General features: G+C 35.6%; 1 protein-coding gene across 6 annotated transcripts in view; it reads right to left on the bottom strand.

Moving 5' to 3' along the window:
* DACH1 (dachshund family transcription factor 1) overlaps window positions 1–25,179 on the bottom strand; it is a 367,060-nt gene that overhangs the window by 42,461 nt on the left and 299,420 nt on the right. For all 6 annotated transcript variants that reach the window (XM_052786003.1, XM_052786001.1, XM_052786002.1 and 3 more), the window contains one exon: window positions 7,786–7,937. In XM_052786003.1, the coding sequence (XP_052641963.1) occupies window positions 7,786–7,937 (152 nt within the window). The remainder of the gene's footprint in view (window positions 1–7,785; window positions 7,938–25,179) is intronic.

Raw genomic sequence — 25,179 nt, 5'->3', positions numbered from 1 at the left:
AAATAAATGAACATGGGAAGAGGAAAGATTTCCATTTTCCAGAAGCCTGGACATCAGGCTCTTAGGTCTTACACCTGAATCTCTCCTCTTAAAGCTATCATAATAAAGTAGATAATTAAGCATGGATATGCATATATGAACCTCCATGGATATGAACCTAACTTTTCTGTATCCTAGGCAAGTCTCCTGACAACTTAACTATAGAGATAATTTGACCCAACAGAGATTTAATTACTGATATAAAGCAAAACAATGCCAACAAGAGAGATTGAAGAGTACTCCCCAATAGCTCTGCTAGGAAAGCATTCAGCTAACAGATAAAAGGTTCACACTCAAGACCCGGGTTCAGAACAACCACATTACAGACAAGAAATCATGTCCCCCAACTCCCAAGTAAGCTTCCTCACCCCTCAGGCACGCTTCCTAAATTGGATTCTGGGTTGCATGTTTTTTTCACTAAAATTGTTTGAAATATCTCCCAAAAGGAATGGAAAAAGAAGCCAGCATGATGATACTTGAGAAATGGAAACAGTATTTTTCAGGAGTGTCAGTCTGCACATTTATCCCACTAGTCTTCCCAATGACAATGCCTGCTTTGAAACTTGTGTCCTTCAAACTCCTCTTTTAAGTCTGTTTTCAGAGCCTGTTATTTTCAGTACTCCTAATCCTCATTCTTAACTAAATTGTTGCCTCAAGTGTTGTCTCATTCAGAGCTTAATGCTTTGCAGCTCTATTACACTTCAGTCTATTAAAGTCCACAGGAACTGAAAGAACTCAACACCTTCTGACTGTAAGGCCCAGATGGTCACCAAAATGATATACAATACATAAGTATAGAACCACATTTGAAAATACAATATAACAATGGCAACACAACAAATGTGCTTACAAATATGTTTACAGTTTTAGCAGTTTTCTTTAAAAGAACCAATGCTATTCTAAAATAGGTAAAACACAAAGGTATTTTGTGTTGAATGTTAAACCTGGAGGACTACTAAAGAAAACCACGTAAAGCTAAATATAAAGCTCTACAGACATATGCAAAGTAAAATACAATTTGAAATATTTGTAAAGCCTTTCCAATCTATTTTTTAGAAGTTAATATCCACCTGAATACTGTTCCCTTTCCCCGCCATATTCTCCCACATTTACAACCATCACAAACTATGTTTTCTATATGGGATGCATTTGAAATAGTAAGAAACTGAAGTAGGAGTTGTTTATAAGTACCTGCATCTGACTTGCGCTTAAACTCTAGAATATTTTAATCTCGTCCAATTCATCACTTACTGGAATATGTGATTCATCCAAATCACTAATAAACCAGATCAAGTGAAATTACATGAAAAGTATTTGTTGATGAAAAGTGTATTGTCAAGTAGGTTTAAAGCTGCAAACACCCTCCTCCCGAATTCTTACAATCCATCTTGTTTAACAATAAAATCGAGCTGCTAAAGCAACTGCCATCTTTACTCAATTCAACTACATTCATGTACATGTTTCTTCTTCATCAGGAACAAACAATTAGTAACAAATGAAAGAGATCATTACATCAAGTGCCCTTTTAGATCACCCCAATTAAAACTTTAGTTTAGCTGTATTTTAATTCTAAGATACCAAATTCTAATTTTCTGCTCTGATTGCTCTTGTTGACTTATCTTTGAAAGATGTACTCTCAGTGCAAAGCCTAGAGATTATTTAGCAAGATGCCAATGTTGGCACCACTTAATGTGTTGATTGGTTGTATTATCAGTAGCAGTTTAAAATAAATTACTATTAAACTATTATTGTCCTTGGCTGACAAAACACAATATTTTGGTGTTCTTTAAATATGAAACAATCATTATGAATAAACATGGAGAATAATGCTAGAGTGTAACACTGATGTGTGTAATTTTATATTAAGAATTGCTGCAAAGTACGAAGCTGCTAAAAGTGTATTACATTTTCTATTGAATTTCTACACCACACTCCCTCCCCCAACCTTTCCTTTTTTTATACTTGCTGCTAACGTAGCTAATGGTAATACATTACCTATTGCTGCTGATTATGTCTGAAAAATATTAGCTTTTTGGAGCCAAGACCCACTAGGGACTACTTATAAGCTACACAAAATTAAGTTTCATTTTTAGAAGTTAAATCAGTGCACATCAGTAGGCGTCCAATGTGAAGAAAAATCTGCACTAGAGCCAAACTGATGCATATGCAAAAGTGCTGTTGCTGCCAATGACAGCTCTAATGCAAAAATACTGGAAACGTTCAATATCTCCCTGTATTCAATGCAGAAGGGGGTGAGAAAAACAACTAAAAAGTACAGCATCTAAAAATCATCAGTGCCCCTTGGAACAGGAATAGCAATTTCAGAGTTGCATGAAATTCTATTAATTCTCCCAGTGGATCAGCTGTAAAAGATTATACAAAATACAGTATGTCCAACTTGTATTTGCTATGGCTAATCCTCTAACCTGATATTAAATCAATATGCTGCCAATGACAATGGGAAATGCAGTGCAACACAGGACATTAACAAAAAGAAAATATTTCCCTTTAGGGAAGGTCAGATGTTATGGAGGCTGGATAACGATAATTGTAGCAAACATGCTCAGGTTCCAGATTTGTTTTTAATACAGTATGGCTCTATCTGGAGCCAGGCTTTAAACATGGCATGCCATTCATTCCCTCTGTGTCACTGTTAATAAATTTTTTTTATTTCAACGTAATGTCAAAAATGGACATTTTTCCCCTGGAGATTTATAGGTCATTCAGATTTGGTTTGTTTACTTTAATGCACTTGTTTTAATATTTTCCACCGACAAATTCTTCAGAAATGTCCCAAATAAAAAGTTAAGTTGATATATGGTTGATGTTTCTTCCTATTCTCAAACGTATTCAAAGCACCATCATGTTAGGGCAGTCTACTGATCCTATAGAAATTAAACACATATCAATCCTCAACTCAGGTTTAAAGCCAGTATTACCCATCATTATTTTTAAAAAATGCAAATAATGTATTTTCTATTTTGAAAGGGGTGGAAGGGAAGGTATATAGAAGCTCTTTCTCTTTCTAGCTACATCTACAGTGTGTTCTGTCTAACATAATGTAGTTAGATACACAGTAATATGTGACATCAAATGGCCTTACTAGCTAGTTCAGTAGTCTATCATCTAGATCATATCCTGCTTCCAACAATCGCCCACAGTGAGTGAAAAAGGAAAACTAGAAGAACAAGGCACGCACACAGTGAAGCTTTCCTAGTCAAACCTCCCAGCTTCCAGAGATTTGTAGCTCAGGGGCTTCCTTTTGCAATAGCAGCTATTCATGGTAAAACCACTTTCAAATAACATTGTTTCTCTTTTAGTCAGGAAATTATATGTAATTTGTATGCTCTCATCATTAAAACTATCTAGTGAAAGGCTTGCAAAAAAAAAATCAATATATACATTTTTAGTTCACTTCATAGGTTAATTTTTGAATATTTGCTATTTGTAACTGACTACTGACTTAGTAACATAAGCAAGGTAAGATAACACAGCTTGACTATCTCTACAGATGACTCCACAGACATTTTTGTAATATCTCACACCGAATATCTCCATCACAGGTAAAGGCATATTGCACAAGCATAAATGACCTTTTTCCATTAATACTTTCTGTGAAAAATAAAATAATTCTCTTCAATTTTATCAGAAGATAAATAAAGTAACATGAAGTAAAACTGTGATTTTTACTTTATCCACTGGTTGCAATATTTTTCTCTTGTGTATTTAGTCATAGATGGTAACAGTGCAGGAGACTCACAGCAATAAAGCCAGTAGTTTGCTTTGTTTTCATAGGGGAATTTAGTTTGTAATCATGCGTTTCTTTTATTAATATCAATGGGATACTTGCAACTTATTTTACATATCTCTTTAAAAATACTTAGCAACAAGACTCTGTCAATACAGTACAGTCTTGATAGAAAAATATAGCTATCAGGGTGCAACTAATTCATCCCTTAGATATTAATGGAAATTCAGCTTGGGGACAGTAAAGATTCAGACTCTAAAAGCTTAAAAGAACACTACTATTACCCAAGAATATTGCAGTATCATGAAAGGTTGTGGCTGTAATATACTTTGGCATAATTGGGCCATGACTCAAAAAGGTGAACTTAAGCAAGGGGTATGGAAACATCTTTAGCTTTCTCACTAGCACCCACACAGCATTTTGCTGTGACCCACCTTCCATCACCCTTCATCCTCCCTGCAGCTGCACATAAGACTTCCAGCATTTAATCTGGAAGAAATCAACAAATATACATTGGGAAGGAACAGACATATCACTTAATTTAAGCTCTCTGGGGAAATTTATTTTCTCTTCCTTTTAGATGTGCAGATGTACATCTGAATAAGAAAATATGTCCCCAATCTCATTTATTTTCTACGTGTATTTGTTTAATTATATTTTGTTACAGTTTATTATTTGCATTTCAGCAGTCCCCAGCAAGAAATAAACATCGGTTGTTCTGGGTACTGTATATTGTTATTATCTCCTCTTTAAATGTACAAATAATTAAACATTGTATTTTTGTTTCAATAAGTATTTACAGAGAAGTAAGAAAAACATATATATGATATACAAACCTAACTAGCAGCCCCTGCTGACAGCGATGGCAAACAGGCTTGTCTAACTTTTGTCTAAAATTACGAATGAGTGATTAGAGGCTATCCATTTAACTTCAGTATGGATGGAAGACACAGACTCACTTCTGTTTAGTGGCCAATTTTAAAGGATGACTCAGACTTAGACTGAGTCTAAGGAATTAAGTCGAGTTAGGCACCGAGTTCAATCACCTAAGCTCTTCAGCACCTGCAAGACTTTCAGCACATTTTGTTTTCAAATATCAAAAGTGTTTCGGAATTTTTGCTCACATACCCAAAAGCACTGTCCCCATGGCAAGGTTTAGGATCCTCCTTACCCTGACAAAGGTCAAAATTAGAGCTCCTAGTGCCCACACAGTACACTAATGCTGTTCTATTTTAAACCAGGACAGGCTCTACAACCTCTTCTGGGGGCACCCAAGGTCTGTATTACGCAGGTCTTCCAGATCCTGCACCTCAGACAACCGAATATACACAAGGGGATCACAGCACAGATATGTACCATCACATCCATGCACATTGGTGTAGCCAGAGGCTGCTTGCCTACGTATTCATGTGACCATCATATCCCTAAAATATAGGAACCTCCACCACCACATGTGTCAGGTCGTGCATGCACTCCAGTCTCCTGACCAAACGAAGATGTACACTCGCATTTCAAAAGCAGACATATACCCTTTCTGTGAAAGGACACATCCGTATTTTCATCATGCATAACCCTGGGGAAAAAAGAACAGCGTTTACCAAAACCACTCATCTAGCCTTTGGCTAGATTTCTGCTATTTTCTGTTTCAAAAGCACCTTAGTACTGGAGGCAGGGAATGGACTGTAGGCCAGATCATCTTGTCCAGAACGTTAGATCTGCTCCATTGCTAGCATAGCTGCAACAAGAGAATGGTGAGGGATCTTACTGCTCCACCTCTCCTTTGAATCCACACTTCTGTACTGAAAAGGGATGCAAAATTCATCTGGACCAAAGGAGAGCAAAGAGGAATTTACACAGTGACCAGAGTCCTTCTGACTCATGTACTAAATGCATCATGGGTTTCAGGCAGCGCTTATGCATTTCTTAGCAAAGTCACAAATGACATTGCAAGCAGGCACCACAGTACAGAATTTCCTCTTTCCACAAATCCCATTAATGAGTTCAAACTTGTAGTCTAATACCTAAAACTCAGTTCTGAAAGTGTCAGTATCACAGTATCTAACTCGTTTGTGGGCCTGGAGTAGCCCCCTCTCATTGCAGTAACTGCTAAATATGGAAACCATTTTAAATGGCACTGTGCTTATAATAGACTCATGGACTCTATTTTTTTTTTTTTTGTATGAAGTGGTTTTCTGATGTTGTCCTGACAGAGATTAAATCTATGGGGGGGGGAAAATGCCTTGATGGTATATGAAAGGATTCCCAGAGATCTGTGGAAACCAGGTAATGTGACATGGGGACATTGTGAAAAAATCCAGAAGGACTTATGTCCCACCTGTCTACCCTGAGAGATGTTTTGCCGTGATGTGGAACCTCAAAGTAAGGAGCAGTAAGTACAAAAGCACAATGAGAGAAAGCATAAAGAAGTCTCTGGTTTCTTTACAATGTTGCCTTTTATTTTAGCTCTTCACTCCAGGTAAGGCTAGGGTTTTTAAAAAAAAACCAAAACAAACACAAAACCAATGACTGAATTTCATGTTCACATTTTCTGTAAAACAAAACTGAATGCATTCTTGGCAAATTAATCCTGGTCATTTACCCTGACGTAGTGCAGCACTCTCATATTCAATCACGAGATTAGCTAACCTGTTGATGCTGAATGCTTTGCTCATTAAGTTGCTGTCTAGAGACATTGAGTGCACACATTTGTCAAAAAAATTACTAAGAACTTTCCTGTACATGCATGCACAACTAAAACATTACATACTTTGCTAACTGTATTTCTTCCTTTAGAAAACAATACATTCTTTACAGATTGCAGGAGATCTGTTAGAAGAATGCTAGCTGTTGTAGAATTACTTTGGCTTATGATTTAAATATTTAAGATCCTAAGTCTCAGAACCACAAAAAGCAATCACAAATAGGCTCTTTCAGACCAGGCAGATATAGCAATACTTAAGTAGCAGTATTTTTTCATTATTAGATCTCAAAACATCACCAATGAATAGATCATATACTTTTCATAAACCAACTCTGAAGTGCCATAAACTTTAATGAGATTGCTTAAGAAAGTCAAGTGAGCAGGATTTGGCCCTACTCTGTCATAGCCTTTGCTGAAATTGATTTTATATATTTGCAGGAATGAGCAGGGAAAAATATTGTGACAAATACATTAGAAGTTAGCAGCTGCACAGATGAGGCTTATCTGGAATGATTACAATATGGTTGCATTATTTCCTGCGCTATCATTTTGCTTCTGCATGCAACATACAACCATATCGTTGCAAAAGTTGCATCTGGGGAACACATGATCGCTGAATTTGTGGACAAAAAAATTCTTCATTCTAATATGAAACACTAACATCTTGGCTCAAAGCTGCATGCTAGTGTATACCTTAAATAATATTTGAATCAGGCTATATTGTACACACAGTAGACATCGTGACTACTCAATAGGAAATCTGCAGAAAATTTGGTAGTACCCTTTGAAGTCTATTCTTTGAAGACAGTACTATAAGTGAAATGAGCTTATTTATAAAAGAAGTGCTTTTTGTGAATGCTTTTATGGGAGACACATTTCAAATAGCTTTAAATATCATTTCTACCTTGGCACTCCAGCAATTTAAAATAACTATTTATTAAAGAAGTGTTTCTCTGCTTAGTAAATGAGATAAAGTTAAACAGTAAGATACATTTCATTAGCCTGTAATAAAAAGAGCATTTAAGACAAATGTTGTTAAACACACCAATATAATTTTCATTGAATTCTCTGCTGTGATTTAATATACAATCTGTATTTTTATGCATTATATCTGACAGCTTCTAAATTCACTTGTTTGCTGTGGTTCCTTTAAAACCTAAATTACTAGAAAGTTTCAGTAAATTAGTTGATCCAAATAATCTTACGAACTGAATAAGCTAGAATGGTTATATTAATTTAGACAAATCTGCAACTGGCTCCTCTCCATCCCTTTAAGCTGACCTACAGAAAGGCCTACCTGGATGTTAGTCAGAAGGGTCTCTATGGAGGACAATCCATCAGGGAATAGAAAAGGAGATGGAAAACCCGGAGGTAGTGGTTGCCCATGCCCAGTTAGAGAAAGTTTGTCAAGGCTGTCTCTTGCGGTTGGTGTGGAGAGCGGGGTCTCATCTGTATGTGATTGAAACAAAAATATAGAACAAGTTACGCTTGTCTGTTTTTATTAGACCTCAGTAATGGCTTCCCTAGTGGTTTCCAGAACATTTATTGCAAATTGGTTCCTGCTATCAGGAGAAAATGCTTTCTGCTGAATTTTCTTTAATGAAAAAGCTGTGGAGATACAACAAGATAACATTAATGAGTAACTTTATAAGCCTTTTAAATGCAGTCTCTAATGAGACTGAGTTTACAGTGCCATAGAATCTTTTTAAAACAAATATTATCTCACATATACTTGTGATAATATATTCAGGCTGACTTTATGGGCACCTTCCCAATTATCTCATTTTAGTTTGTGTTCTATTTGGATTGACAATAGAATATTTTCTAGCATGACATATATTTTGTATATGAGAAGTATTTGAATATGAGGCTTCCCATACAATTAACCCTTCCTGCTCTTAATGGTTTCACTTACAGCTCAGAAGATTCTGCAACACCGAGAAAAACTACAGCTCCTTAATGCATTTTTAATCAAGAAAGTACACCTGATTCCCACAATTGAAACATGCTCTGAACAATACATGAAATTAACAGCATGGTTACAATCACTGGCCTAATTTTTTTAAGCATGGACATCTTCTAACAATTAGTGCTGAACTCCTTAGTGGGATCTTTGTAACAATCAGATCTGATCAGTTCTGACATCACAACGGGAAAAAACTCCCACAGCTTGAAGACTTGTAAGATTAAAGTTTCACAGATAATCTGTGAACAGATTATAAAGTAAGGGGGAAAAAAAAAGAAAAAAAAAAAAAGAAAAACCCCACAATTAATAGAAACTTCAATACCCTGGCTTTTTTTTTTTTTCACTTTTTGAAATATTTTTAGACTACCGTTGATACGATACAGAAATTTAGGTCAATTCCTTTGCACCAGATGTTAATCTGAATTCTTCAAAAGGAAAACTATCTATACATATATATAGATACATATATCTATACATACGCTTCTTACCAAGGGCTCAGTCATTAACTGACACATATTGATGTATCTCAACACAATACAAGGACATCAGAATGCACTCTTGGTATTATGCAGATCTCTGCACAGCTATTTGACTACAGAAGAGTTTGTCAGACTTGCTGTTTTCCATTTGGGCTTTGATCATTATAAGACATATACATTTTGGGGTATTTTAATTTCTTTTTCTTTCTGCACTTTATTTAATTATAGTTTCAATAATAGTTATATTTCTCTATTTATCCTATCATGTACATTAGGAATTGTGTGATATGAAAGTTCTGATCCTAGCTGCCTAAAAAGAGCTCTCTCTTTGACTGGGGTGCAGTATTTTCTTATGTGGACATAGTCTAGGGCCAGGAAAATCGAAATCTGCAGTAACGAAGGGTTAGAATGTAGGCTTTGATGACCCCAGGACCAGAAAAACCGTAACTCAAAGTCCCAGTTTATTCCAACAGTCCCCATCCACTGTTTCTCCAGAAGGAAGTAATCTCCATCAACCATGTTCAGGTGCAGATTTCTTGCCCCATCTCCTCACCAGCTCTGTTGTGCTGGCCAGTATTTACAGTGCTAGAGTAAAAGCCTCACCCACTATGTCCCTCCACAGAAATACCCAAACAGGCATTTGGACATCTCCTTCTGGGCTGGCCTTACTTAGGTCTTTCTATAGCCAGCGGAGAGAAGCAGACACCACTTCAAGGTACTAATCCACCTGAACTATCACAGGCATCTACTGCAGGAGGAGACAAGACTTCCTCTAGACATGTCTGTTAAGAGCAGCCTAAGCTGACTAGCTCAGATGGAAAGATCTGCTTTTGGCGAGATCAGTCCTACCATGGAAGCTGTTCTTCCTACTTCACTGTGGCTCAGGCTGAGAGTAGCCTACACAAGGAGTAAGACTCCATTTCATGTCCCCTATTTGTCACAGTTTGTGCCACAATTACTGCTTTCTTGTCATCATTCAAAAGCTTACCAAGGTAAGCTTTGTGAAAGGAATTGATGTTGACCAAGGAAAGCTTCAGTCCATTCAGAGTCATAAAAGATTTTTTCAGCTGTATTTAAATTTTCCAGTCATGTCACAAAGTGCTGAGAAACACTGCCTGTAGATTACTGAACCATTTCCTATCTTCAAAGCAGGTTTTGAAAAATGTACTCTCTAGTTGTATGCTCTGCCCTCATGCTACCCCACAGCAACACGGATATCTCTGTAGTCATTCTGTACTATCATACTAAAATTTGGCCCTAAATATGAATTTTTTCTTTTCTTCCCAACTCTTAAAATATTATAGAAATATTCACCACTTCATTAGAAAAAATAAATTAGGTATTCCTGGGTATTGCAAACTAACTTACTATTCTCAGATCATACTGCTAGTTCACCTTCTCAAATCCTATTCTAGTGTGAAAAATCATTACCAAATGTCTTTTTCCAAACTGCTGTCAGAATTGTTATGCTTTCCTTAACAGAAAGAAACAACCCAAAACTTAAACAAAACTGGTTAGACAATGGATTGATAAACACTACACAATATTATTGCATAGTTGAAAGCTTTTTTTTCCTCTGCTGGAAGTGTAGCTTGCCCAAATGACTCCTACCCAACATTAAAAAAACTTTTAAAAAGTTAAAAATTACAAACCCTCTTCTGTGTTAGGCCACTGAGTTTTTTGGCTAAAGACTTCTTTAGATCAGTGGTTCCAGTGAAGGTATTGGACTTGCATGGTATAGCAAGAAACGAGTCTAATCACTAGTATGGATGGTGGAGTTGTGTCATATAAATTAGAAAGTAAACTAAAAAAAAGACATCATTTGCCTCCAGGTTTGTCAGAGAAATGGACGAATGACCTCTCATACTTCCTAAGACAACTTAGAATCTTACTAATATTTTAGGTCTCAAATTGTCAAAATATTTTAAAACATACTAGATAAAATTGACCCACTTAAAAATTCCATAAGCCTTAATTAGCTTAAAAACTATGCTCTTCCATGCAATTGTTGAGGCACAGAAAGCTCCTAACACAGGTCTTGTCATAGAATTTAAGCAAGGGATGAAATTTTTTACTGTATTACTACTTTAAAATTAAATATACGTTAAGTTTGCTGTACTTTGTGCATGCTCAAAATATGTGGTGAAGTTTGCAAAGATTTTCCTAACAATGTGTGGCATGCTTTTCCAATAGGCAAGGTAACTCAAAAAAGGTTAGAATGGTATGAACTCAAAATAACATCTAAACTCATGTTATAATAAATAACAGAAACAAATTTACACTGAAGGGTAAGACTAGAGAGCTGAACTTAGTATGAACTTATTTTAATGAAACTTCAACTCAGAAAAAAAAGTCAGACTAATGTGACTTTGTTTTCTTGATGTCCCATGTGAAATAAACTTTGAGTGTGAGTATGTTTGAAACAGAGCAAATGTACGTATTATACACAGGAAGCATGGATATTTGTGGATGTGAGATAAGCGACGATTGAGGGAATCTTGAAGAAATGCATTTTTAAGAAAAACCACATTGTAAACACAGCCAATTAAAACATACCGCTTTAGTAGCAAAATAATACGACCTCTTGCCATTAAAGCATTTAAAAATCTTCCATTCCTGCAGAAGTCCTCTTTTCTCAATACGATGAGATATCTTTGTTTCCAAATAATGATTAGCCTAACATCTTTTAAACTGTTGCAAAGGAACTAATAAAGTTCCTCTTAACCTACCAGCAGAGCAATGCTGCAAAAATGATGAGCCCTTGCTGGGAAACAGAGGTTTGGCATTTTCAGTCTAAACGCATCAAAGGAAGCATTTGAAGACAAGTCAGGGCAAGAGGCGCAAGAGGGCCAATCTACAACTCCATTGTCGGAGCTGGGAGCACAACAGTGTAAAGAAAGGGGGGAAAAAAAAAGAAAGAACAAGGCAGAACAAAGAAGTGTCCAAGCCTGCTTTGGCTTGTGCTGGGAACGGAGATGTTATAAATTAACAAATAAACAAGGATAGGACAAGCTGTTACCCAAGCCTCTACAGTATCTGAGCAGAGATGAATATGTGCCTTGACATATGAACTTAATCACCATAACAGGCAAGTCTGAATGCGACACATATCTTTAACATACTTGTAAATGCTACATCCACTCCATCCATTGTTCCTCAATTTCCAAAATTCACCTGTTTCTGTTCAAACCAGATTTTATCTGCAAACAGCAGCTGGTTTGGGCCAAATACAACGAACATTTTTCACTGTATTTATTTGGTTTGTTGCCATTCTATTTTTTTCTATCACCAGATAACATAGAAACAGACATCCTGGAAGCTGTGACAGCTATTTATACAATAATAGATGAATGGAGGTAGCCATTCTCTTGTCTTTGTTCCTAAAAGCAAGTAGGATAAGTTCAGACCAGTCACCAATCAAACTGGAGAATATTGGTATTGCCAGGATTTGAATGCAAGCAATAATAGCTGGCTCCAAAAAATACTATGCAGATTACTGCCTTTCTGTAATCATTTAATGTGTTTTTGTAATGCATCTTGATGCTTTTTTGTTCTCTGTAAAATACTTCATGTGTATTTGTTCCTAAAACAGGCTCATTTTTACCATTTGAATGATGAAAGAGGATCCTGTTTTCACTTTTTACTATCATAAATCTCGTGCATACATTTTTGTGGAAACAATTTATTCCATTTGACTTAATATGATTTTGGTTTATGTTGTCAAACACCCTTTACTACAAACTTTTATATTTCATCTTCCTCAAAGTTAGGGGTTGCAGGTATGACAAGCTCTTCTATTTTAATTCATCTGTGTCATGGTTTAACCCCAGCCAGCAACTAAGCACCATGCAGCCGCTCACTCACTTCCCCCTGACTGAGATAAGTTTAATAGAACAGAAAGGAAAAAACTAATAATGATGATAATAATAACAATAATAAAATTACAATAGTAATAATAAAAGGATCGGAATATACAAAACAAGTGATGCACAATGCAATTGCTCACCACTTGCTGGCTGATGCCCAGTCAGTACCTGAGCAGCGATCCCCCCAGGTCAACTCCCCCCAGTTTATATACTGGGCATGACGTCACATGGTATGCAATACCCCTTTGGCCAATTTGGGTCAGCTGTCCTGGCTGTGTCCCCTCCCAACTTCCTGTGCCCCTCCAGCCTTCTTGCTGACTAGGCATGAGAAGCTGAAAAATCTTTGACTTAGTCTAAACACTACTTAGCAACAACTGAAAACATCAGTGTGTTATCAACATTCTTCTCATACTGAACCCAAAACATAACACTATACCAGCTACTAGAAAGAAAATTAACTCTATCCCAGCCAAAACCAGGACAATCTGTAAATGTTGATTTATATTAACACAAAAAAAACCAGGGGGTCCCATGTCCTAAACTGAAATGTTTATCAACTTCAGGCAGATTAAAAAAAAAAAAAATCCTCTTGCTCAATTCCCATATCATTTGGCTGCTTTATAGATTTGGTCATTCAAGATTTACCCTGCACATAACTAGGGGCAATGTGAGATGACTGTGGAGGATGTTACGAACTGTAAAAGGAATGTACTGAAACTAACTCTTATAAAAACATATTTTTTTTCATTCTACATTTTAGTTTCTTCTTTTTATGCTAAAATCAGTTTTCCAGGACACCCAAATACTCTGAAATTAAAACATCTGCAACTGTGGCAGCTGGAAATAAGGGGAGAATATCAAATATTCAAATAGACTGACTTGCTGGTTGTTGTTTCTGTAACACTTCAAAGCAGCTGGTGCTCTCACAGTTAACAGTACCATTGCAAATGCTGTCCACCAAGTTCTTTTTCTTGGCTTGGTATGTTTGCCTGAGGACTTTGGGAATAGTAACTCACCAATAATGAAATATGACTAAAAGATTAAAAGCTTACATGGAAAGGATCACAGCTTCTAACAATATGTTTCTTGGATGTGTACATTGCACACGATGGCTTTACACCTGGTGCAGTCACATATATTTGTGCAAATGGGTCTTACAGAACTCATAGATCTGTGTATCACTTCTACCATCACGGACCATTTTTGTAAGTGGCATCGCTTCAAAATATGCACACTTTCACTTGATGTAAAGGACTACACAAGAATAAAAGTACCTAAGAACCTAGTTTTATATGTCCAATTTGGAGGTCGGTTTATATGCAGGACTTGCCCATCAACAGTAAGACTCATATTTACTGACAATTCTGTCTGATTTTAACCACTGAAAATAGAATATTCTAACCTGATGCTTGTCCTTTTTGGAAAAGAGAGTTTCAGTTAATACATTTCCAGTATTTCTTTAATCCTTTTAAAGAAAATGCAGTCCCTACAGATGATTCTTCACTGCCGCACAGGGTCAGTGAGCATACTGCAGTTGAAGTTGCCCCCATAATGGGAAATTAGAGCCAGATGAAGAATCGCCCCTCGAACACAAGATTAGGGACCTCTCTTTCTCCCAGGTTCAGTGATATCCCTTTTATGCTGATACCTTGTAAGCCAACTTATCTATGAACACGGCGGAAAAAACAGGAACGTATTGCTGGCTGGAATCAGGATGTGGGGCTTTGGAAACAGGGATGACTTGACAAGAAGACAGGGACTAATCAAGAAGTGAGGGAACACTGAGTTGAGAAAATAGAAAAGAAGGACACTCAAGGTGGCTGAATACTTTGGAAAGGGATAATAGGATTGGGATTATGTGGTGAAGGAGGGGGAAAAGAGTGCCCAGGAGCAAGAAATTTATACTGACTCAGCAATAAATAAACAGAACAGCCAAACGTCTTTTTTTAACACAGCATATTTTGGACAAGTAATTCTTGCAGTTATTTCAAGAACTGTAGTTCAATGTAAATGAAATTTATAGCTGTCAATAGCAAATATATAAAAATATGTTCTTTAAAGTTCACATGTTTTAGTTTTGTTAAGGAATTACTGGTATAACATCACTATAAATGAATGGAAAGAGTTGGCAAACTATATCCAAAACCCAAAAATGTAATTAGTGGTGATGTTCCAGCTGTGAGGATTTCTTCAGGCTTTTTGGACTAGATCAAGCTGAGTTTATTCTTCATTTTACATGTCCCTAGGAGGGCCTCAGAGTCAATCAGCACAACTTATCTAATTTTCTCTTTCAATAAAAGGATTATTTTAATAAACTTTATCTTATTTTGCAGCTTATTACTGATTAGGGCTGGGTCAAGCAGTATTTGCTGATTTATTTATTCTAGGGATTTCACAATATTTCAGAATAAATTATCATTCGTATTTTTAAACAAATGTATTTTACCATACAATTGAATGCCAGTGATATTTCCACTTTGTGTACTTTGGCATCATAACACATAATGCGCAAAACGAAATTATATGGTTTCTCTGTCCCCATAATAAAAATTATCCTGTTCACTCACAGAAATTTTCCACACAATTTTTTTAAAATGCACAGAACGATCAGGAATAAAGAAGAAATGAGATAGTCAGAGATGATTCTGCATATATGTGATAACTATAAAGTACAAATATCTTGAACACCTGACAGTAACTTACATTAATTAACTCTAAAGAAATATAAATTCCTAAAGATAAAGTGATGGTTAGAAAGGTACACTAAATATTTTTAATGCATTTTTAACAGTATATTAGTATAAATACAAGGCATTTTATAATGTTATAACCTGCAGTTCTTAATTATGAGAACTATGTCCACTATTTCTTTTTTAAAGATCCTTACGTGCTACTGGCAGGGATCAGATGCAGATTAAGGCCATCTGTGCTTTGGATGATGAAAAAAGTATAAATGTATTTTACTGGTTCATGTCAAATGTCCCAATTAGTACTCTGCTAGCTTCATTCCATCAGCCAGGCAATACTGAGTGCTAAAAAGAATGTTTCTTGGCTCCATAGCAATTCTACGAGAACTGCCTATATGCCTAAGTGTATGTGGAGGGTTGTGTAAATGTGTCTCCCTATAGGCTCACAAGAGTCATTCTGAGCTTTTTCTAGTCATGCTGAGGGGTGTCCATAATCATCTATGTAGTAAAGGGATATCTGGTTAGGAAATCAAAACCCACCATTCATGATACGAGCTATTTGTCTCCTTTACTGTGTTGGCTACAGAAGCTGGCTCCCTCACCTAGGTAGCCTGGTTGTATATCTAGCTTTCCTAAATGTATGCAGAATCAAAGATCAAGCCACGTATTTTGAGTCTGAGCTAAATCCCTGATTAACATCAAACTTCAAATTAGGGATTGGACTTAAAGACTGCATAATTAATGTATTGTACACTAAACCTCACATTTTCAAAATTATGGACATAAATATGCACATCTCAACTGAAAAAAGCAGTACACAAGGTAATACACCACAGTATGCATACGTATTTTTGTGTTGCCTGTTCCTTCCTATACTTTCACTGTCTCTGTATGGCTACTGCAAAACGTAGAGAAAAAACCATTACAGAATGTAACGATTGCATTTTGCTAGATTTTATGGATCATTTCAAGTGCCACATGATTTGGATTAATAATCCTCTGGACACGTTTCATGAAAGTTGAAAAACATCTATTATTTTGGGATTTAAGGTGATTTAAAAAATAAGGAATATCAATAATATTAGCATTTTTGTCATTGTCAGCTGAAATAACACTGCTCCTTTTTTGTAAGCATAACAGTAGTAAGAAGGGAATTCTTGGTAAGAGCACAGCTGGTAACTTGTAATTCTCTGAAGATGAAGGTTTTATGGTAATACCTGGAACTGCATTGTATTCACACTGTTTTTCTTGGTCTGTGTTCAGTTAATAATTCTAATATTCATTCTCTTCAGGAAAAAAAAAAGTCAACATTTTCAAGAATTCCATATCTAACCATGTTGCAACTATGGGGGACTAAGCATCAATGCTCCTGCTGGCTTGTCACATGGCTCATGTTCTTGGTAATCTGCTGACAGCGTGAATCGGATGCCCAAACAGAAAATGAATAGACGGCGATGTGTCTGTGCAACACTCGTCAGCTGTCATTCATTCAGCAACACATAACCTGCCCCACACCCTTGTCCTCAGAGTGCTGGCAAGCAGATGAAGTTGACCAGGCATGCTTGGCACCTGGTGTAAAGCAGCAGCACATAAGTCAACAGTACTGCATTTCACAAATAAATATGTCAGAGAAGTTCAACAGAGAAGACAAAAGAGGTTAAACTTCACATTTATGGTAGCTTACACTGGTCATTTGTCCCAGCAGAAAAATATTTATCTGGTCAGAATTTCTAAGACTGGATCTATTAATTAATGTGTTCTGTTTAACTGAATATTCACACAGAATACTGTCATGTTTCTTAAAATAACATGAGAAAATATCATATTTTAGATAAATATATAAAATGTTCAGTGACAGTCCTTTTTGCAGAAACCCAATATTTTTAAAACATGTATACTTATATTCACTTCACTTTCTGTAAGATCCTATTAATGACTGTGATTTTAATAACTTCTTTAATAAAAAGGATACTATCAAGTACCTCTAATATTCAGCCTGACAATATATTAGACCACTGAATAAGACGACCAGTCTAAAAATGCATAGCAAGACAGAAACATACTAAGAAAACATGTTCCCAAGCTTTCTCCATGCCAAAATTCCTACCCCAGATGTATTAGTGCCTCACTCTTAGAGTCAAAAATACCAATAAAATAAAATAATTAAGAAATAGTCAGATGGACTCACCCAACACAACTGTATGGGGCCACTGGGTAATAGTTTCAGGAATTCTTGAATATGCAAGGAAAAGGTACAAATGCATTGGAAATGCAGGGGAAGAAACACTGCTTTGAAAAGAAAGTACCTAGGGGACTGCGTTGGTCAAGCCCTGCAGTCATGCTTCCGAGAGATTAAGGTAACAGATGTTTTATCACCAATAGTTCAATAATGTCCAGTCTTTGCTTAAGTACCCAAATGGCAATACATACTTTTCAAAGAAATATGGGATCTAGTAACTCCAACTCTTAACTCTTCTCACATCTAATACAGTAATTGTTACTGAAAACAAAAGGGTCTGAAGCATCCCATTTTGACAAATTCTACCAGGAGTGGTACAAAATGAGTGAGCTGTTTTGATATCGTGAAGCAGTATAACACAGAGGCTTCCTTAGTTTGGGGGCTAAACCCTGCACATTTGCATAAGAGACTATCAGTTATATTTAACTCACTTTTTAAAACGATTTCACAATAATGTTTTTTAACAGATACAATAAACGTCCTTAATGTGTCTATCTATGGAATGGTTCCAGTACTCAGATGCAAATGTTGTAGACAATAATTGATGTACGCATTTTGGATTATATGGTTATGATACCCTAATAGAAATTTGGCTGTCTGCCTATGGGAGTTCAATATGAGTTACATAGTTTATAGCATCAGAAACAGTCCTTTACAATATTATAGCCACATTTCTCAACCCATTGCCTATAGATTATATCCTAATATCTGATTTTCACAGAAATCCATAATAATAAACAAACCAAAATCCCTAAACCCCAGAGTGCTCAGAAACAAAATTCAGAATGAAAAGGCAAGCATTTTTACATCTGATATGATTCCTCTTGCAATTCATTCATCAAACATCTGCAACAAGCTGCCAGAATGTGTCCATTAGTGAGATTTCTATGGCGTTCACTAGCTTGATGCTCACTGATAGAATAATGCAGAAGTTTTACCTCTAATGTTTTCTGCTCCATTTGAGGCATCCACTTTAAAGTGAGATTTGGCCTGCATGTGTCTTCATGTCTTGGAATATGTATTTTATGCTAATATATCAGAATACATATTACAGAAGACCAAAAAATATCCTTTATGTTTTTATACATTATGGGTCACATTCAGCACTGATTTAGGAAGATAAAAAATAGTTTGAAGTCATCATGTAATCTGGATCAGTTTGGTTTACATTAAATACAGAAAATTAAGGTACCTTACACAGCAAACATGCCACATACTTGCTGGTAAATTAAAATCTTTCCCAGGATCCAGTTTAAAACCTTCATGCAAATTAAATATTGCATTCGGCCTTTTATCTACATTCTATCATAATATCAAGGAAATATGCACTCTAACTCCATTACACGGACAGATTTTTCTACTCGCTCTGTTTCACCCCAAAATTTCTGTAAATGTTTCAATGTTTATGCTAATAACCTATTTGAAAAATTATTTAATTCATTCCTTAAGCAATTATAAATGCAATGCAATAGAAGCAAAATACAGACCTAAGAGTGGTTCAAACGCTCTCTACTACTTTATGACAATTCATGAATGGAATAACTGTACATAAACAAAACAGGAATCAAAAGATCTTTACCATTATGGTACTGTGAAAACAGTTACTGCCTAAGCAAACTGAAACAAATCACACAAGCTTTATTATCTTAACCTGATCAGCTCATTATGTATTTAAAGATAATACTTTTATTCAGTATCCTGACAGTAGGTTGGCTTTTAGCCCACCTAGAAAAAGAGCAAGAGCTGCATCAGGAAATAAGTGCCCCGCAAGGTTTTATGAACTGTTGCACCCAGAAGACTGAGATGAGCAAGTCACAGCAACTTCAGTGATTTTTGTTCAGTTTTTGAAAGGAAGTTAGTGCTTCTGATGAAGGCTGCTCTTCTACCAAATTTCAGTACAATTAAATGAGCTCAAAAACTAAAATCTAAATTCTTCTTTAATTATTTTCAGAACCACTTTCCTTTGTCTTCCCTTTGTCCTAGCTTTTCTGTAACTCAGGATATACTATTGCTTCCTACCATCTCTTCCTTACTTCTCAAACCTTTTTCTCAGTAACGCTTATTGTTTCTAAGATTTCTCTGTTTCAGTAGTTTCTTCCCCTTCCAAGATATGAAGAAATCAGTCTGCTTGTTGAAATTTCAAGTCTAACTAAAGACCAGAGGAGAAAAAATAGAGTTAGAGAAAAGGAAAAGATTATGACAGAAATCTGAAGGGACAAACCAGCCTAAATAATCTCCTTACTTGCAAAACTGAAACAGATCTTGACTACTTTTCTGCTTATTCATTTTCACACATAAAACTGTGAAAACAAGATCTAAAACATTATCAAAACAGGTAAGAAAGTGGAAAATAAGAAGTTCTTAAAAATACATCTTTAATTTATGCTCCATTTTCCTATATTTTGGTATAATCATAATTGGAATGGTCCTGATCTGACTTTTGATTATTTTTTTAAAGTATAAATAATTCAAGCTAATATACTTACATTTACATGGGAATGCATAGGAAGGTTCAACATTAGGTCCAGTGGTTTGAAATATAATGAGCATTTTACTGTGCTACTTTACTATCACTTTGGTCTATAAAAGAAGACACCACTATGTAGCACCACGCCATTTTCAATGTGGAAAGTAAATGGAGATTTGTTAAATACAAAAGCAACAGACATCTTAGACATCAAAACAGCAGAGCTTCAGCTGGCACAGATCTTTTCAGTTTCGTAGATGAAATAAAGTTGAGTCAATGCTCTAATCCTATGCTTAATCTCAATTCCCCAAAAGATCAGGAGTACAGAAGCCATTTCTAAGTCCAGGACTTGCCTCACAACTCTTACACAAAGTGTTAATCTTGTGTTTCAGATTAAGAACAGGAGGGGAAAAAAAACAAACAAGGGAACACATTCAGAGAAATTTTGCTTTAACCCTATCACTATTTCTGGCTGTTCGGTCTTTGTACAGCATTAAGGGTGGTATTGTACAGTCCCATTATACAGCAGATGTTAAATGCAAAGTAAAATAGTCACTTGTAAATGATTGATGATCCTCTTTACTATTTCAAAATAAGCCCTGATTATTAATATAGTTTTGGACACTGCTTGAAAGCATCATATTAAACCTAAACAATTGATCCATTTTTCAATGGCTTTTGTGTGTAATGGATTATGTATGTTTTTACATTCTTCTGTGTAAAAGGCCCTGGTGTATGAGAAATGTTTAGAGTTTTGAGTGCTCCACCCAGTCCATATGGTAAGTTTGCTCCGTGTGTAAGACCTACCTTTTTCCACCAGGTCCATATGGCAGGCTTAAGCTAGCCAGGGCCCTCTATCCTCCACAGGGGCCATATGGCAAAGAGAGCTCAGCGAACACTCATTTACCTTGTATTAATACTTTACGTGTCTCTAGCACATACACATACATACAGACATGTATACACTGATCAGATTGGGTAGAAAAGCCTTAGCTCCTGAACAGACTCTAGCCACATAATCAATACACCTATGACAATACAATATGAGATGTGGATTCTGTTTTTTCTGTCTTATTAAAAAGTGGAAACTCAAATAATTTATCAAATTATTTGATAAACTCATGTGATGGTTTTAAATATTTTGACAGATTATTATTTAATTATGCTAACAAACTGTTAGACATTAATACAGGCAACAGTTCCCTACTAGTTTTTAATATTACCTTACAAGAACAGAACCAAATCCCTTGAATCCACCCACTAGCAAAGTGTGCATACTACAGACAGTGAAAATATTTGTTTAAAGATTCATCTCTGAGCTGCCCTACTAACAGCAGGTTTTGAGCAGGTTACTGCTCTCTTACTATATTTAAACAAACTGACAATAAACCAGAGAAACAATAATTCAATATAGACAGTAAACTATATGCAGAGAGATATCTACAAGTCACATGTAAATTAGTTACTACTTCCTGCAGACACAGTAACTCTACCCTTACTACTAGAGTAAAAGGAAGAGAGTTATGATCTGAGAGCCATAGTATCTTCCTTCTACTGTCTATACATTTCCTGTACCGCTGGAACCAGATGCAGGGCTACAACATGAATAAAACAGTTGCATTGGGTTGGATGATTAAGGACATGGATTTAAAATCAACTAGAAAAAAAGGATGGCAACTTTAAATTGTAATCCATATTTTCAAAGTAATTACTCTAAAATTGATACATTGTTATAGTGTTTACAACTCAATCCAAAGCTTTGCTGTAACTCTGAAGTAATTTAGGAACCCTCAGTGTTTTATTTATACAGGAAAGATGGAAGCAATTTGTAACATATTTATGAAAGTTTTACTGCACCTACAAGCTGATTTAAGAAATGGAACAATATTCCCCAGTAGTAGAAATTTTACAAACAACTTTTACTTATTTGAAACTCAGAACATTATGAAATGTAAAAATTATAATATATTGTTTTTATTCATAGGATTTATAGTGCTTTCATCTGGTTTCCTCTTGTTTCAGTTAATGTAAATAACCCCTATGTTGTCACATGAATATTCAAATATCTCAAAGAACTATCAGTGTTGAAAATAAATAGCAGAAAGAATTCAGAACAAGCATGCATGTACATGCTCTCATAGTTTATTTTTGTATATAGCATTTATGTTTTGTTCTGCAAACAGTCAATAAAACATAGAAGAGTTTTCCACAAGGAATACATCTCCTTATTTCAAAGGAGCCAAATAACAATAAGCATTTGAAGAAACCATGAGTATTTTATTGAAGATTTAAAAAAGGCTAACTACTACGCTCATGCCTCTCCCTCTTATCTTCCTGCTTTTGATCATAGCCAAATACAGCTAAATCAATGGGGGAAAAAAGCTTTATTAATTTCAGGGGTTAAGAAACATGACCCAAAATTCTTTGCCTCTAGCTTTCGTTGTGGGAAGGGCATAGTATATAACTTTAGTATTCATTTATCCCCTTTGTTTCAGTTGTTCTTTTCTGATATATTCTCTATATATTGCCTTTTGCATGTTTTGCTTCTGTTTCTAATTTACAATGTATAGGTACAAACTTTTAATTCCGAATTTTGAAGGATTTGGCTGTCTGCATAATTCCTCATAAAAATACATATACAGAGTTCCCTTTGTGATCGATAGGGTTTATGGAGTGCCTAAAAGAGATAAAGGGTAGAATCCCTCTGCCTAGGTTATCCAGTCTGCCAGGGAAGCAGTACTCTCTAAATAAGAGCCTAAATTCTCCATACAACAAAGAAGATAATGTAGGTGTCTATCAAAAGTGGCTCCAGTGCCTAAACTTTGGTAGCTGGATTCTCCCTCTTGAGGCTTTTACATGTATCTTCCTCATTTCATGAATCATGCAAAGAACTATGAGGACTATCTGAGAACCCTGTGTTTCAACAATGTAGATCCCACTTTGTAATTTGGAACAGGATAAAAAGGATGATACCTAGATAGATAGACAGGTAGATCTTATACTTGTTTAATTTGCTTTAGAGATAGAGAACCTAGTCATAACTAAAAGTATTAGCACACTGTTAAGATCCTTGTCATGCTAGCATAGCCCACAATTTTAAACACATTCATATAAAAGTATAAACTACAATTTTATACTTTGTACTTTCTCACTGAGTCAGCAGTTTTCTCTTTTGGAAGAACATGTTAAATTAATTGAGCATCTCAACTGAATTCTTTATATATACATACACATAATGGAAGAAAAAGATAAGAACCTGACTTCATAAATATCACTTGGTGGGATTTTGTTAAAGTTTAGATGTATAGATTTGTATTTGAAATCCTCTGAAGGTTACAGGGTGAAACCTTCCAACAATATCTCCAAGTCTTCAGGGACCAAATCCCATTATGTGGAGTTCAGTGAAGAGGGTAAACACTACCATAAAGAAATACAAATTGCACATATTTCCCATTTAGCCAGTGTCACAAAAGTTCACCATTTAGAATTCTAACCAGTTAGGACTTATTCTTGGAGGTCAAGTACCTTGTGAACCTTGTCATCTTACTGATGACATCATATCCCATCCATCAATTCTTTCAGGAGCACACTTGCCATCTGCTCAGCACGCTATAATAACTTATTAGACATATTCACAGGGTAACAATCTGTACAATGACACTGTTATCTTAATGCTGCCACATAGAGAGATAGCAGCCATCGTTTCCCTGTCACAGCACAATTATTCTAGCTTCCAACTTTAAAAGAGAAGTTACTTGGATATTTTAACTTCTGATTAAATGACACAGAAACAATGAACTCTCATCAGAAATATATTTTTGGCTTTGTGGTGGTTTTTGTCCATGAACTGATCAATTAATGCTACAGCACAAACTACTAAGTTCAGTTTGATATAACTGTTTTGCACCTTGAAAGTTTTTGCAGTCATGCTCACTTTTAGAGTGCAAAATAAATAAATAACATAAAATACCATCAATCACATGCACACAAATGGCACTGAAATGCAACTTATTCTTTGCAAACATATTAACTTTCTAGAAGTAATACTTATTATTTCTCTACCTGTCTTAAACATGTCTTCTTTCTAACAGCAATTACTAGGTTGAAATAAAATATGCAGCCAAAGTGCTCATATTAAGCCTTAAGACTTTATGGAATCTAAAAGCAATATGAATTTTCATAGGTGCCTATATATTTTTGCAGCTTTTGTAAAGCGTGTTAATATTGAGCATGGTTAGCACAGCTGCTGTCACAGCACTTATGACTTAATAGAAGTCCACTATAACTCTCCCTTGACCTCAAAAAATATTTTCAGTAAAAGGGTAATATTTATTTTGCATTACACAGAATTCATCCTCTGTTCCTTCCTTTGGCTCGTCATTTATTCCAGCTTACACTGTGATCAACATTGTACTAAAATAAAGTCAAGTACAACAGCCGCTCTCTGCCCATCAAAACTCACAGACGTCTGCCAAGCACTTGTAACAGCTGGTGTTACATTAATTAGTTTAAACTATTTATTTCATCCATCTCCAGAGCAGATTGAGCAAAAACATTAGAGATTATTCTAGCATCTGTAAGTGCCCTGCAAACATTAACCAAACAAAGTTAGAATATTAGTCATTAACTTATCGTATATGTGATTTAAGACTCCATACACTTATTGTAAATAAAAAAGAAAATTCTGCAGTTTAGCATAGCTCTAGTAAGTTTTCTTTGATTGCCTTTTTAAAAATCTCAGTTTTAAACTTATATATGACTTTGTGCCCATAAAGTTTATTTTTTAAAAAATTATTACTAGAAAGCTATTATAATTCCTGGCAGCATGGACCATTAAGCAATATATGACAGGGACTGGGTGACTCAGTGGATTAGTCAGAGGTTTTATGTCCACTGTTGGAATCCAGCCCTAAATACGGTGATCAAAACAGTGTTATCAAACGGTTGTAAAAATCTCAATTAAAATCACTCCTATAGCCTCTACTAA

This window comes from Harpia harpyja, chromosome 4 (genome assembly GCF_026419915.1).
Source record: "Harpia harpyja isolate bHarHar1 chromosome 4, bHarHar1 primary haplotype, whole genome shotgun sequence".
Classification (NCBI taxonomy): Eukaryota; Metazoa; Chordata; class Aves; order Accipitriformes; family Accipitridae; genus Harpia; species Harpia harpyja.
The sequence above is the reverse complement of the archived record's forward strand: the minus strand, read 5'-3'. Positions and strand labels throughout refer to the sequence as shown.